General features: G+C 38.9%; 1 protein-coding gene across 3 annotated transcripts; it reads left to right on the top strand.

The window, feature by feature from the left end:
• Positions 1–494: 494 nt before the first annotated feature.
• Positions 495–14,635, top strand: LOC103708783. 3 transcript variants are annotated; one of them, XM_039128717.1, is made up of 11 exons: positions 495–639; positions 1,986–2,137; positions 2,223–3,273; positions 7,344–8,041; positions 8,136–8,201; positions 8,292–8,475; positions 8,562–8,657; positions 8,746–8,812; positions 12,897–13,065; positions 13,236–13,921; positions 14,013–14,635. In XM_039128717.1, the coding sequence occupies exons 1-10, from the start codon at positions 586–588 to the stop codon at positions 13,897–13,899; spliced, it is 3,201 nt and encodes a 1,066-aa protein (XP_038984645.1). In that variant the 5' UTR covers positions 495–585; the 3' UTR covers positions 13,900–13,921; positions 14,013–14,635. The 3 variants fall into 3 exon arrangements, with proteins under 3 accessions (XP_038984645.1, XP_038984644.1, XP_038984646.1); XM_039128716.1 differs by having other exon boundaries at positions 13,206–13,921; XM_039128718.1 differs by having other exon boundaries at positions 515–639; positions 1,961–2,137; positions 13,206–13,921.
• The last annotated feature ends 218 nt before the right edge of the window (positions 14,636–14,853 follow it).

Below are 14,853 nucleotides of genomic sequence, written 5' to 3'. Positions count from 1 at the left end.
TCCGAGGTCTTCCATATTAGAAATATATCACGTCCTTAATGGAAGACTATAAATTATATCACGTCCTTGCGATCATGCATTACCATCTTTGCATGCAAAGAGATTTGTATTCCATTGTTTATTGCTTTCCCATGTAATTGACCACTCATCAATGCATTGCATTAAGTATGGGCGGAAAAAATGGCTAGTAAAACAATATGGGAATGAAAATGGCACAATTCAGTAGCTAAGGGGATTTTACTTTTGAGAATCAAAGCAATACGTGGAAGACAAACATGTAGCAAGGCACAATTTTTTATAAGTTCATTTACTGGTTCCATGGAATGTGTCGGTCGCTCCAAGCCCATCCAACAAACTGCAAACTGTATGGTCGGGCCCGGGTTTTCTCCAGGCCCTGTAGGCGCCCATAAGCAATCCGGGTGGCACGGATCTTCACTTCCACGTGTCCATTTATTGAGACGTTCCCGCCTTTGTTCATTTAATCGCCCTTCGTGGTGTTTGTTTTTTTTCAGAAAAATGGAAAGAGAAGAAAAGAGGAGAAAAAAAAACCGAGGCTCCGGAACTCGGAGGGGTTAGGGTTAGGGCATGGATTCTCCTGAGACCACCAAGCCCGCCTCCACCGCTGCTCCCGCGATTGAGGTACACTCTCTGCTATCCAAACCCCTCTCTCTCTCTCTAAGATCCGTCTTCTTGTTTTCTCTTTCAAGTTTCCCCTTTCTCCACCTTAAATCCGTTCTTTTTTCGATTTTCGGAAAGACCTGACTTTGGCCCTTCTTCGGAATGGTATCGTGTTTTCTTGAATTAATCTCGAATCAATCTCTGCAGTTTTACTTCGTTTTACCGTGTATTCGATGCTTTTCCTTCTATCTCTACCTTCCTCGTTTATTGGTAGATGAAAGATCTTGGAATTGGTGGCTTTTGAACCTATTATCAATATTTTATTATTTTCCTGTTTGTTTTTTTTTCTTTTTTTCTGGGTTATGATTTAGGGTTAATGGTTCTGGATCGAATGTAGAGTGTATCCTAATCTGATTATCTTTTGATCGAAATTTGGTTTTGAGGTGGATGAGGAGGGTTTTAGTGCATCTGGGGCATTCTGGAAGCTTCTTTAAACTCAATCGTTGGTATCTTCTTTCGAGGATTTCAAGCCGATACATGGAATTTGTGAAAGTTTAGACTGACATCTCCACATGTCGAACGGAATTTTCAAGTGACATTTTTTTGGTTAGAGCAGCGGTATTTTTCATTGACGATGTTCTTTTTCTGTTTTTACTATGGTTCTTATTTACGAACGGGTGTTCGAAGTGGCAGTCTGCGTTTCTAGAGGATGCTTGTTAATCTCTCTCGGGTGTTCGAAGTAGCAGTCTGCGTTTCTGGATGCTTGTTAATATCTCTGTTCTGTTTTAGGAAGTCCTTCCAGTCATGTGATGACTTGTAGTCCTGAATATAGTTGCATTACCTTTAGGAATGCATACAGCATTTACTCTAGTCGTCTCTTTAACAGATTTTCTGTTCCCAACAGTTACCAGATCATGTTCTTTTTGACGAATGTGCCTGGAGAGTGGCTGTGGCTTGTATTGACATATTGCTTTTCTCTTGCAATTCCACTTCTTTCTCCTCTTACCCCTCCCAACCCCTCCATTTTTTGTTGTTTCAGTTTGTAGTTCTGCGTTCTGGTCAACGGCTGTTTATTTATAAAATTTACAATTTGCTATAATATGTCAACAATTTACTGAAAAAGGTACTCTTATCTTTTGCATTTTTTTTAGAACTTCTGCAAGTTTCCAATTGTCTTGATTTACGCATTCAATATGCAATTAAATTCGAATGACCACAATTTTTACACTTCAAATTTGGCAATTGGTGCTTTCTCCTAGAGTTTTTATTGCCTTTAATGATGCTAACACAGTTGGTGACTTGTGATTTGGATTTTCCCCCTTCTTTTTGGCTTTTGATCCAGGTTTTCCTGTATCTTTTTGTTCTAGGATTCTCCTTTCTCCAGCTATGTTAGTAATTTGTCTCCTATACCGTTAGTCAATGCCAAACCTGGTGTGCCGACATATGGAGACATCAATTTTCCATCCCCAGAACCTCTGTTTACATCACCACACATTAGTTACCCTAGAAGGCTGAAAAGGTATTTATCTTTTTAGATGTTACCTAACTAGGTAGAATAGTTTTAGATGACTAAAATCGTCATATTTATGTATGTTCTTATTCAGATCTCAACATCCCCTCCTGAATGGTGCTGAGAAGTTCCCTCCTGTGTATGCCAATAATGCCACAGCATTGTCAGAAAGTGCACAGATTAATGGACCACTTATCTCAATGTCGATGATTCAGTTCGGCCCTTGCACTCAGAAAGAAGGTGACAATGATAGTCCCTCCCAGGATCAACCTTGCAGCAGTCCTTCAAGTTGTGTTGCTGCTTTTCTCGCGGATCCTTTGGAAAATTGTGACAATTCCTCTGGGTCACCAGATCTTTGTTCGAAACAAGCTGCTATAATGCCTCAACCTATACAAGCTGACATTACTAGTGCAGATGAAAAACAGCTAAAATGTATCAAGGAAGATTTTCATCAATTGCGACCTATTTCTCCATCAATTTTGGTTAATGAGATTACAGCTGATTCTGTGGACTGTTTGACTTCTCATGCTTTACTCAATCTGCATTCAGAGCAAGCTTCTGATCCTCCTCAAGCTTTACGGAATGATTTTACCAGTATTGAGGAAACCAATGCAGAGATTCATGTCTCTGATGTCAAGAAATGTGCAATTACTAAAGCTACCAAGAGTTTAGGTTCATCATATCTAGCTGAAGAGGATCCTCCTCGAGAAGAATCATCTTTCCCTGTTGCTCAGATTGAAAGCAAGGTGAAAATGGCTGACGAGGCCAAGGATATTTATGAGAGGTCTCATGATGAGCAGCCAGGACCGGTTTCTACTGATGCCATAGCAGTTGCTTGCTCACAAAACGGGCTGAAATCAATGGATCAGAATATGGCAAGTTATCCTTCATGTGGCTTAAAGGATGAGGATCGTGATGTTGTGGGCCATAATAAGGCAAGCCCTTCCACTTTAGTGATGTGTCCCCATGGAACACAAGATGCTAATAAGAATCGTGCTGAAGCTGGAAAATGGCCTGAGTTTGATTCAACCCCTCAATGGCTTCCAGAATCCCTTCAGGACATTCAGGTAGTTGACGAGCATCTTGATGATCCGGGAGCAATTTGCATTGTATACGCTGAGAACCAGATTCCATATGATCAGGAGGTATATATTAATTGTTACATTGCATGTCTTACACTTCCAAAGGATGGTCATGAGGTAGTGGTATGATGTTTATCCAAAGATAAGATGCTTATGGTCATGCTAATCATAAGGTCAATCATGATAAATGTTCCAAAAATGCTTTTGCTCTCCATGATGCGAGCAACTCCTTCAACAAAGATTAACCGAACGACCAAGTGATCTAAAGCTCCAAATATGCAAAGATAGAATGATAAAAGAAGACATCTTAAAAATTTTGACGAAGATTTGACTCATTGACTGAAAGTTTTTGCTTATGAGGGTTTTGTGGTTATTAGGAGTTATGGATGAACATTATCTTTAGATAAGACACTAGGCCTAAAGGGTTATTGAGGTCCAATCTTACAAGAAGGTGCACGAATGGAATTGGGTATGGGAACAAGCTTCGAGGAAGTTAGAGTGGATTTACTCATCATGGTTCAGTATGGTACCATGCACTGATTATTTTTTCTAGAGGCTTATTTTTTAGCCACACAATTTTCAAGTTAAGTTGATATTAAGTAGCAGTCTTTGTTGTGCATGATTTTATAGGTTATATATATTTTTGTTTATTCTTATACTGTTACATGTTCATAGGATGTGATTGTAGAATACTTGCCAAGTTGAAAAGAAAATTTTATTAGATAGTTATACGACTTGCTATGCTTTACGGTACAAACTATTGGGTAGTTACGAAATAACATAAGCACAATATGGTTATGGTTGAAATGAGAATGTTGAGTGGATATATAGTAACAAAAAAAAAAGATAGAATAAGAAACAAAGACATTCGTAAAAGGTAGAGTTAGCATAAATTGAGAACAAATTAAGAGAATGATAATTTAGATAGTCTGGATATGTACAACGTAGGCCGAAAGATGTGCCAATATGAAAGAGTAATTTGATATATGTAAGCAATTCCTTTGGATTTATTTGCAAGGCATAATAGAGATGGAAAAGGGAGTTATTCTGCCTTATTCCATCCAAATAGTCAAAAACAGGGTGAGGAATTGCTTATGCTTTGACGGGGGATAAACCCCATGTCAGGCAGCATAAGCAATTCCATGGAGGGGTGTGAAATTGTTATCCACCGTCCTTATCCCTCCTAACTACCATTTTGTCCCCTTTCTCCTTTACTCCCCTTCTAATTAGTTTTTACTATTTTAAGTAACAAGTAACAATAATGGTACTAATAATATATCAATAATAAATATTATAATTATTTATTATGATGGATTAAATAATGTTCTACATTTAAATAATAATATTAAATAATATTTAATATATATTAATAATAATTATCTTATCATACTTCTATTTTTTTAATGAATGGTGGAACGGTAGGTTCCATACAAAAGCCACCGCCTACCCTGTTAGCTTATGCCACAACCTTATCCATCCATACAAAATGAATAGTCCTATTCCTTCTAACTTTTTTGGATAATTTTCCTTAGTCCTCCAAAATGTATTCAACAACCAGATGCGGCCGTTGTTTATGAATTCTTGGAGCTTCTATCATAGAATTTTTTATACTTTTAGATTTTAAGTAGATTTGAAAGTGTTCATTTAAGATTTTTGACAGCTTTTTGTCAATTCTAAAGGAATTCCCTTGGCTTGGTATGACTGGTCACATATTGTGAAGGATAAGTTTATAAGCACTTGGTGAAAATGTTGTTTGAACCATTTTAGTGCTACATCTAGGGTCACCAATTTCACCTTTATTGTTCTATACGTATGCTTTGTGTTGATGATGCACTGTTGTGGGAATTGGATATGATGTGGCAAAATGGAGAAATATTTCACCTTATTGGTGGAGCTTGATCTCTTACAAGATAAGTACTTTCTTTTACTCAAGCATCTTTTCGTTATTCATCGCATAGGAAGTCCATTTCAACCCCCTGCCTCCTTCTACACCCAATGGAAAAGGGTGAATAAAAGAGTATTAACTTTTAGAACATAAAAAGTGAATAATCCTGCATAAGACCATCAATAACGTTGCTTGACCTCTTGCTATAACCTGGCTTGAAGCCAAAAATTTTATGCCTGTGACTAAAATGACATCCTTAATTGCCACCCTTAAAATATCCTTAATTTCAACCCTCAAGGTTGCCCAACTACCTTATGTTATGCTCAAACATGATTACTTCTGGTGGTGGTTCCATTCTAGAGAACATGAAAATGTAATGAAGGGCACGGGAGAAGTGTAGGAATAATTAGGGAATTTGAGGAAACTCACAAACTTGCAGAGGTGGCTGCTGAAACAAGGAGGCTTGTGCATCTTTAGGGTCATGGGCACCTTCTTTTGTGCGTGAATTGGCAACAAAGAGAGCGCAAAAAATGGAATGATGGATGTGGGGAACATCAAAGAAGGCATATAATTTGAAAGGAGCAAAAAAATCAATTAATTTGAGCGTTAGATTTGTGATCCTTCCCCCCCTAATCTTGAAAGGACTGGTAATATCTACATCTTTATTGTTGGGTTGTATTTGTTTAATTTCGAAACTGCAAGTTTGAGATGATTAATTCTGGTGGTGTTATAATCTAGAGAATATGAAAATATGATAAGGATACGGGAAAAGAATATACATAATTCAAGTAACTCAGAAACTTGGAGAGGTGGTCATTGAAATAGGGAGGTTTGTGTATCTTCAATGTCATGGGTACCTTCTTCTTGCGTGCGAAGTACAACAAGGAGAGAGAAGAAAGGGAATGGTGAATGTGGGGAAGGTAGAAAAAGGTAAATAATTTGAAGGCAGCAGAAAATTCAACAAAATTTAGAGTTGGATTAGTAATTCTTTTTCCCCCTAATTTTGAAAGAATCGGTGAATATTGCCAGTTTTATTGTTGGCTTGTACATGTTTAGTTTCAAAATGCAAGCTTGACTTATTTCCGTTAGGCTTGGACTTTAACTTGAGCTATCCATGTCAATCAGAAGGTGAAGACCTTTGCATTGACTAATGTTCTGATAGATCACACAACATGAGACTCTGCCCCTTTCTTATGCCTTGTTATTTTTGACATCAATTATGGAAGAATTGTGTAATTTCAGAATAATGCAAATTTGTAGCTTCTCTTCTCTTGTGGCTATGGGCCATCTTGGAGTTGATTATCCTTGTTAAGAGCTCCCCGGTAAGAATTCTTTCTTCTATATCCAGAGATACTCAATGACACCATGTCCTTATTCTTCCTCATTTTTCATATAGGCTTATCAACTTCATTGTCATAAAATCTGTAATTTTCCCTTCCCTCTCTAGATATCTAGCTGCTATGCATTTTTCTGCAAGGTCAGATATGGTTCCATATGGAATAGTCAGGTTTGGATCACTCAATGCTTTGTAGGACTATGGTCATGTCTTCTAGTTAGTAGAGATAACTTTTTCAAACCTTTTTTTTCGTTAGACATCTCGTCCCTCTGATGATTTCTACATGGGGAAGGAGAGGAGCAAGCATATTGTGTCAATAGACTGGCCTGTCAGGTTCTGTCAGAGGCCTGGCTAGAAAACATTCAGTCTTGGGCTCAAGATTTTGGGCTGTGGCTCGCTGGGCCTGAAACTGAACTTTTAGCAGTTTATGATGACAATATTTCTTAATGATTTCATTCTTCCTAGAGAGATACTGACATTTAGCAAGAACCCGGGTCAAGTGAGCAGAGAATAGATTATTCGCTTTTGCAATTTAATTTTGCATGTATACACAACTTGGTTGTCAGACCAATGTTTTACTTCATTCTAAATAGAATGCTTTAAGAAATTATGTTTTGCTGATCTCTACTTGCTTAATTCCAAATGAAATTTTGAATGGTTACAGATTTACTGATTTAATTATTTTATCATTTTGGCCATGTTGATCCTTAGTTTTGCGTTGCTGTTCAGTTTTATTATATGTGGGTTAGCATAAGTGCATAGCAGGATCTTTTCTGAGGTCATCAGATGTCAGGTTCATAAGGTCTTAGGGAATATCAAAGCTAACGGTATTAGGTTCATTTGTTTCTCAGTTGCTATACTTTTGACTTTTGAGAATTTTTTGCATTAAAATGATCATAATAATTGATGTAGGAGGGTACACAACATCAACGTGGCATGCGCAAACGTCTTCAATTTGAGGCTGTTGAGAATCATCAAATGAGCATTGTCTCCAATTCAGAGTCATCTGCAACTCCTTTGGACATGGGTACCATAAGTGATTCTCATGCAGAAGCAGTTGCAACCTCCTCTAACAACCAATCAGTTCAATCAGTTCCTGGGAATGCTCTGTGCAGATTGCCACTTAGGATCGATGTGTCAGGCCAAAAGAAAGGAAGCTCCCCTGTAACAGCTCCTAAGCCATTTGGCATTGGCTTACATTTAAATAGCATCGGAAGTTCAGGACCAATCAACTGTAATGTGAACAAGCACGATATAAATTTACAAGGACAGAAGTCACTCTCTGGGGGTAATAGTCAGGTTTTACAAGATTTAAAGAATCAGGTAGCCTTGACGAACTTAAAAGGAAATAATCCAGCTACGCTAACTGTGACTTTGGAGAATAATTCTGCCAATGGAAACAGTGACGAGAAACATTTAGAGAATCAGGCATTGAAACTGCCAAATTCTTCTGTTAGTTACCAATCTCCAGTTGATGCAAAACCTCTTCAAAGCTCTCTGCAGTCCAAGCGCATTGATCACTACGTGACTCCAAGTAATATAAAAAGGCCACTTCCTGATGGTGCTAGCAAGACCCTGGACTCGACTCAGATAAGTCCTAGAAAGAGGAGGTACGTATTCATGTTGATGCACTTGGTGCTTTTCACTCCTTTTTCTTGTTTCATTGCTATTTCAAACTTGAGATGTCCTGCTTGAGATGTCCAGGAAAAAGGCGCCTGAAAATGATGGGCACAGACGTTGCAATTGTAAGAGGTCAAAGTGCCTGAAACTGTAAGTGTTTCTTGAATCTTGTATGGAGATATATCTATGGTTGTTTTTGCTGGTTGTAAGTTCATGCCTTCCTTTTATTTTACCTTTCAGCTATTGTGACTGCTTTGCTGCTGGAACATTTTGTACCGAAGCTTGTGCATGCCAAGAGTGCTTTAACAGATCTGAACATGAAGATACCGTTCGTGAAACCAGGCAACAGATAGAGTCTCGAAATCCCCTGGCCTTTGCTCCTAAGGTTGTGCTGCAGGTCACCAATCCACAGAAAGATAATGGAGTAAGGACTTCCCTGCCTTGACTGCTTGTGCATCATGTGTCATTCCTTCCCATGGTGAATAGCATTAAAACTGTCACATTCTGCAGGAGAATAAGGACACGACACCAGCCTCAGCCAGACATAAAAGAGGATGCAATTGCAAGAAGTCACTTTGCCTGAAAAAATATTGTGAATGCTATCAGGTTTCTTGAGTAATTGATGAAATTTTAGTTGCTTGTTTTTTCTTTATATGTATCTTGACTAATATTTCTTTTATCATTTTATCCTAAGGCTGGTGTTGGTTGTTCCTTTGGATGCCGATGTGAGGGTTGCAAGAATACATTTGGCAGGAAAGATGGTAAGAACTTGAAACTAAATCTGCATTGCCTCCTAAATTATATTGGCCACTGAACTGTAACCTGAGCAACAGCCATTACTTAACTGTTCCAGACTTCCAGTAAATTCAGCGGGTAACTAACTGCTCTTATTCCTAGCTGTTTGCCATGTGTCATCAAGTACTATATGAATAGGAATGGTAAGAGTATGGCTTCCAGGTTGGTCTGCTTTAGTGATCTTGGCATTCCATGTATCACAGAGATTGAAATTAGAGATGCTTTATAGAAATCAGGGCATCATTTTGAGTCAGTTTCTTTATTAGTTTAAAGTACCATATTGAGAGAAGTAAAGGCGATGCCTAGCATCTGCAGCTAATTTGTAATATGATTACTGCTTTATTTTAACCCTTTTTGTTTGGTTCAATTATGCATGTCAAGAATTCTTTTCCATGCTAAGATGAAAATTACATTATTGAAAGTTATTGTAGGAAAAAAGGGCAAATTAGTGTCAGACCTTCCATTTTTCATGACTGACTTTGCAATTCTTTGTCATTTATTCTTATTTGGAGCTACAACCCTTGCCATTTTGAGTGATATTCCTTTGCAAGTTTCAATATTACATGCTTGAACCATCTTTTTTTTTTGCGACTTCAATCATAATTTGCACAACTTTCAAGCTTCCTTTGATATGCTCTTTTTCATGGTTTGTCGAACCGCTTAGTTCGAGGCCTACCAAACCAAACTATTACGTAATCGAGACGATTCGAGCTTCTGGAACAGGACAAAAGGCGAACCATGCCAAACTATGCTAACCTGACTAGTTCCGCCCTATTTGCCCCAACCTAACCCCGACGCAACCCTCTTCTCCCGATCCGATCTCGCCCCTGCCAGTTACCTAGAATCTCACTGGACCCTCAGTTCTCTCTTACATGGTGATAATAATGATGGGATTGAAGAGGACTTTGATCCAGCCCTTCTTCCTCCTATGATGGTCCTCTGGATGATGGCCTTGCTTGATGAAGCCCCTTCGATGATGGCCCTCCTCCTTGTTGATTCCCTTGTCATCATTGTCCTAGATCCCCTTAAGCCAACCTTTCCTTATTCCCCCCCCCCCCCCCCCCCGGAGGATTTTGCTAAACCAGCACTGAGGTACACTCTGCATATTGTGTGTCCATATGGTATGGTACCATAGCATTCTAGTATGGGTCAAGGTACTAGTTCGGGAAACCATGCTCCCTTCTAACCTTATTCTAGTTTTACCTCTCCATCATGCTCATCTAGTGTAGTTGGTGCTTTCTAATCCATACAATGTTAAGGGTCTTATTGTCAATTTTTTTAAAGTCTTAGAGCTATGTTTGCAAGGTTGATTGCACATTCTTGTACCATCTTGGTTTGTTTTCCCCTTTATTCATAATCTGCACAACTTTAAAGCTTCCTTTGATATACTCCTTATTCTAGTTTTACCTCTCCTTCGTGCCCATCTGATGCAGTTGCCGATGGTGCAACAATAATATCCATACAATATTGAGGGTCTTGTTATCAAATCTTGATGTCTTCGAGCTTGGGGGACTATCACACTAAGCCTGCAACTTGGGTCGGTTGCTTTAGGTTGAGGTTGTCCTAGCCTAGCCTGACCTTTTATATCTTCTGGTCCTAATTCAACCTAATCTGACCTCCCAACCCAACCTGGCCGAGTTTCATCTTAAGCTAAGCTAAACTCAGGTTGGGTCAGGTTGGGCTGGGCTGGATCAGATTAATAGGGTTAGCTATGCTTCTACAGGTAATTTATTGTTGGCGAAATTGTCCGTTGTGTCTTATCAGTCCGTATGTTAACTTCAATGGGAAGAAGAGTTTCGCAAATTGATGAGATAATTGTTGCAACCAACTCAAGCACATGAACTTCAGTTGCCTATGATTAAATGGTCACGGAGTTGGATTCCTCAGCATCATATTTTTCCATGAGAAGTTTTTGTAGTTGTCGAGTAATTCTACGATCTTTTAGGTTTGAAATGGACTTTATCTTCTAGTTTCATGATGATATGAGCACAAGAATACTTATGGCTTAGAGCTGATCAAACTTCAGGTCAGGCTTGGGCCAGGCTCTATAGCAAAAGTTAGGCCCGATGGCTATGCCCAAGCCCAGCCCGACCCGACCACTGGGCTTAATGTTTTGTCCAAGCCTAACCCAATTTTGTAGAGCCAGTCTCAGGCTTGCACAGCAGGCTCGATTTTTGATTTTCTCGGAAGTGGAACCAGCTCAAACAATGTAGTAAATTTAGGTCCACAAAGCTAGCCAGCTCATTTGCATCCCTGGTTGCCCTGTCACTCCTTATGGCATTTGTATATATATAATATCTCGGGCCGGGCTGTTCATTAAAATTTTCAGGCCTAGCCTGATTTATTTGATCGGGCCTGTTTTTTTTGCCCAGGCCTATTTTTAGTGCCCAAGCTCGCTAAATTTTGGGCTGGGCCAAGCGGGCTCTGCAGGCCACCTAGCCTGTGAGCAGCTCTATTATAGACAACACTTACCTTTTTATGGGCAGTTTAACTGATTGAGGTGAACCTAAGCATTTGCCAAACATATCTTTTAGGATAAGGTCAACTGATGGAATTTGTCTAACAGTGGTTTCCCCTATGGTGACTTAGTGAATAGATTTAATGACCAGTTATTTGAATTCTTTATAGCTGGACTATTAAATAATGACGAATTAATGATAATTATTTTGACACCTTTATCAGAATACTGATTTACAAAGATTCCTTTCTCATTTTGTATGTTGGGGACATCTGTATATTGGAATAACAGAATGGATTTTTCATCTTTGGAAGCAATCTGAACAAACCTACTTGCCCAAGAATCTAGGAGAATGTGTTTATTTTCTCATGGTTCTCTCTTTTGGATGATGTTTATGATGAGGTATTGATAGACATTGGATTCTATGGCCATTATTCACTAGAAGATGGTAAACGATAGACGATAATGTACTTGTATCACAAGTTTTGCAGTTTTGTCGACATGGGAGAATTTGATGCAATTATTTGATTTTTTTTCCTTTCAAGTATCATTTGTGATTTTTTTTTTAATTTTAGCTGTGTGGGAAGATGTAGCATATTATCATGATTAGTGTTTGAATCTCATTAATAGATGTGATGGTGAGTTGAGGAGTATTCTGTTGCTATTTGATTAACACTCCGGGTTTAATTTGAAACATCACATCATGTCGTAAGTTGGTGCCTTTATTTGATTTTTTTTTTTTTTACCGGGATTTAGGTGAAAGGCTCTTACCCATATGATGTAATAAATTGGGAAGGTTTTTCAACTAACTTCAATGATGATAAGGTTTAAGATTGTCTATGAGGATCTTATATTACATATGAAATAAAATTAAGTTATTATTATTATTTATTTTTTTTGCGTTGGACCTCCAAAAACTTCTCGTTTCCCTTCCATTTCTTTGCCTGTCCAAATGTTCTCTCCACTTGTTCTCCTTCCTGCTCTAGCCAGGGCTGCAACTGCCAATAGCAGTTGTCTCAAACTTGCCATTCAACATCAACCCTTCTTTTTATTAACCCATTCCACTTTTGTCAACAATTTGTTGCAGCAGCCTACATTAACTTATTTTCTTCTTCTTCTTCTTTTTTAATATTGCTACAATTGCACATCGTGGCGTGTGGTAAAAGTGATATCTTTATATATGTATTTGCTTAAGTTAATAAATTGAGCACCTTCATGTTGACTTTGTGGGCCATGAAAAAACATTTTTTCTCCTATAATAATCTATTTATCTCTGCCCTAATGCTTGTGATGAAAGATAAAAGAAGAGTGCATATATACATGGGTGCACCCTTTATTTCATGAACTAGTTGCAACATTTTGGTGAGGATTTAAGAGTTTATGCAGCCTTAAAGATCTGGCAAATGCTATATGTATTGCATGTGGATGGAGAAAGAATATATATTATGGAATTATCTGCAATGCTCTTCAAACGTATCTGCAATAATCTTCAAATATTATTAGAAATTATGACTACCAAAACCCGCTCTTGATTTCCTTTTCCCCCATATTTCTCAGTGGAGCCGCCAAGTAAAAAATATGTTTGTATACAGGATGTGGTGAAATCATCGAGATAGAACATAAAAAATCGAAGGAGGGGAGCTGGGAGAGTGATCCATCTTGTGGGAAACTTGAAGGCATAGATCTCAAGAGGGAACCAGATGGTACCAAGCAATGCCAGTCACGTCTCTCGCCTCTTACACCATCAATTCAAGGTCCAAGGTATGGTTCATTTGATGAAAAAGCATGTATTCTTGTTTAGTACGACATAGCATGTTATTGTTACTTTGGTTCTTACACTACATGGAACCATCTGCTTGATAACTTTTGTTCTTCTCTCATGTTATCTGTGGCACTGGAAGTGATGTGCCTAAATCTCATTGCCCTGCAAGCTATCGTGCATCACCAGAATCTAGCGCATCAGTTTTACCATATTATGAAGGGTGTCCAAGTTCCCCAGTGGATTCAATGAGCAATAATGCATCAGAACAGGAAAGAGAAAAAACTTTGTCTATAGTCCTATATGATCAGGAACCTGGATGTCCATCTACAGTGAAGGTGGATCCATTCTCGCCTGGATGGGATGGGTTTCCAGACATACATAATCTTAGCCCCTTGCCAAATCCTGAAGCAAGTGCTAGTTGTGCCTCTGTTGCATCTAAAATCAGAAAACCAAAGATTCTTCAGACAAAGTTGTTCCAAGGAAGTGCTCGCTTATCAGTGGGTTCACTTTGTTGGCGTAGTTCACCGGTAACTCCGCTGCCTCCATTTGGTGAAGGCAAGTTGGTCGTGGAGCCAGATTCTGACAGTGGGGTACATAACAATCGAGAGGATGATACGCCTGAGGTTCTGAAGGACAACTGCACGCCTATCAAGGCAGTTAAGACAAGTTCTCCCAAACAGAAGAGGGTATCTCCACCACACAGACACTTGCATGAGGGCAGGTCTAGCTCTTCACCTGGTCTTAGGAGTGCTCGCAAATTCATATTGCAGTCTGTGCCTTCGTTCCCTCCCCTTACTCCCTACAGTAATAATCCTAGGGGCCATGGTACATGAACTGCCTTCAACTAATTTTGAGGCAAGTACTGTCAATATTTTTAGGTGTTATAATACTAATTGTTATTAGTTGGAGTGCTTTATGGAGTAACATATTTTGACTTCTTTTGCAGAATGTAATGTCACAAATCGGTTTCTCTCTCAATATGTGGTGATCTGTGAGAAAAAGCAGCACCTGTAAGGACCCGTAATCCGAGCAGAATGGGCATGGGTTGGGTGCCAGGGGTACATAAACTGTTGATTTATCATTATAATATCTACAGTTCTGCAAAACACTCTTTATGTACTGCTTGATATCAAATAATGAACAGAAGATATGCAAAATATGTGTAGTGCTTGTAGACCAGCCAATCAGCTATTGACTTACCTTTTGCACCAGGCAATCTTTTCTGGTGTTTTTTTGTTTCAGGTTGTCATCTGTTGCTTTCCGCCAGAAAGGTACTCTTGCTAATAATGCTGCCACAATTTGTCTGGTGCTGAAATAGAAGCTTCCGGATCGCATATTGCAAACACCTTGATCCATGAACAACTGTTCATGAATTTTGTGATGTGAGAATGAAAGTGTGGCCTCCTTTTGGGTTCCTGGTGGTAGAAAAGTCTTGATAATTAGCTGCAAGCTCCCTCTGATGTGTGGAGCTGTAATTCAGAATGAAATTTAACCTGTGTATGATGGCCGCTCAAATTGTTCACATTCCTGGTGTCAACTTGAATATTATGATTTTTTTGTGTGTGTCAAGTATTAATGCCTTGACAGTTTTTAATGTCTGTCTGCGGATGGTTTGCTGTGGAGAACAGCGAGCCTGTGTGGATGATCCAGCAGGATTGGGCTGGATTTTTTGCTAGATTTAGACTGGTAAGCCTATTTGAGTATGGCCTATATCCTTCCAACACCCTCTAGCCTCATTTATCCAAAGGGATTTTGTGTTAATGTAGGCCCTGCCCAAATGGGCTTCT

The sequence above is a fragment of the Phoenix dactylifera genome, chromosome 8, assembly GCF_009389715.1.
Source record: "Phoenix dactylifera cultivar Barhee BC4 chromosome 8, palm_55x_up_171113_PBpolish2nd_filt_p, whole genome shotgun sequence".
NCBI lineage: Eukaryota > Viridiplantae > Streptophyta > Magnoliopsida > Arecales > Arecaceae > Phoenix > Phoenix dactylifera.
Note: the sequence above shows the minus strand (reverse complement) of the source record. Positions and strands in the feature narration are given on the sequence as shown.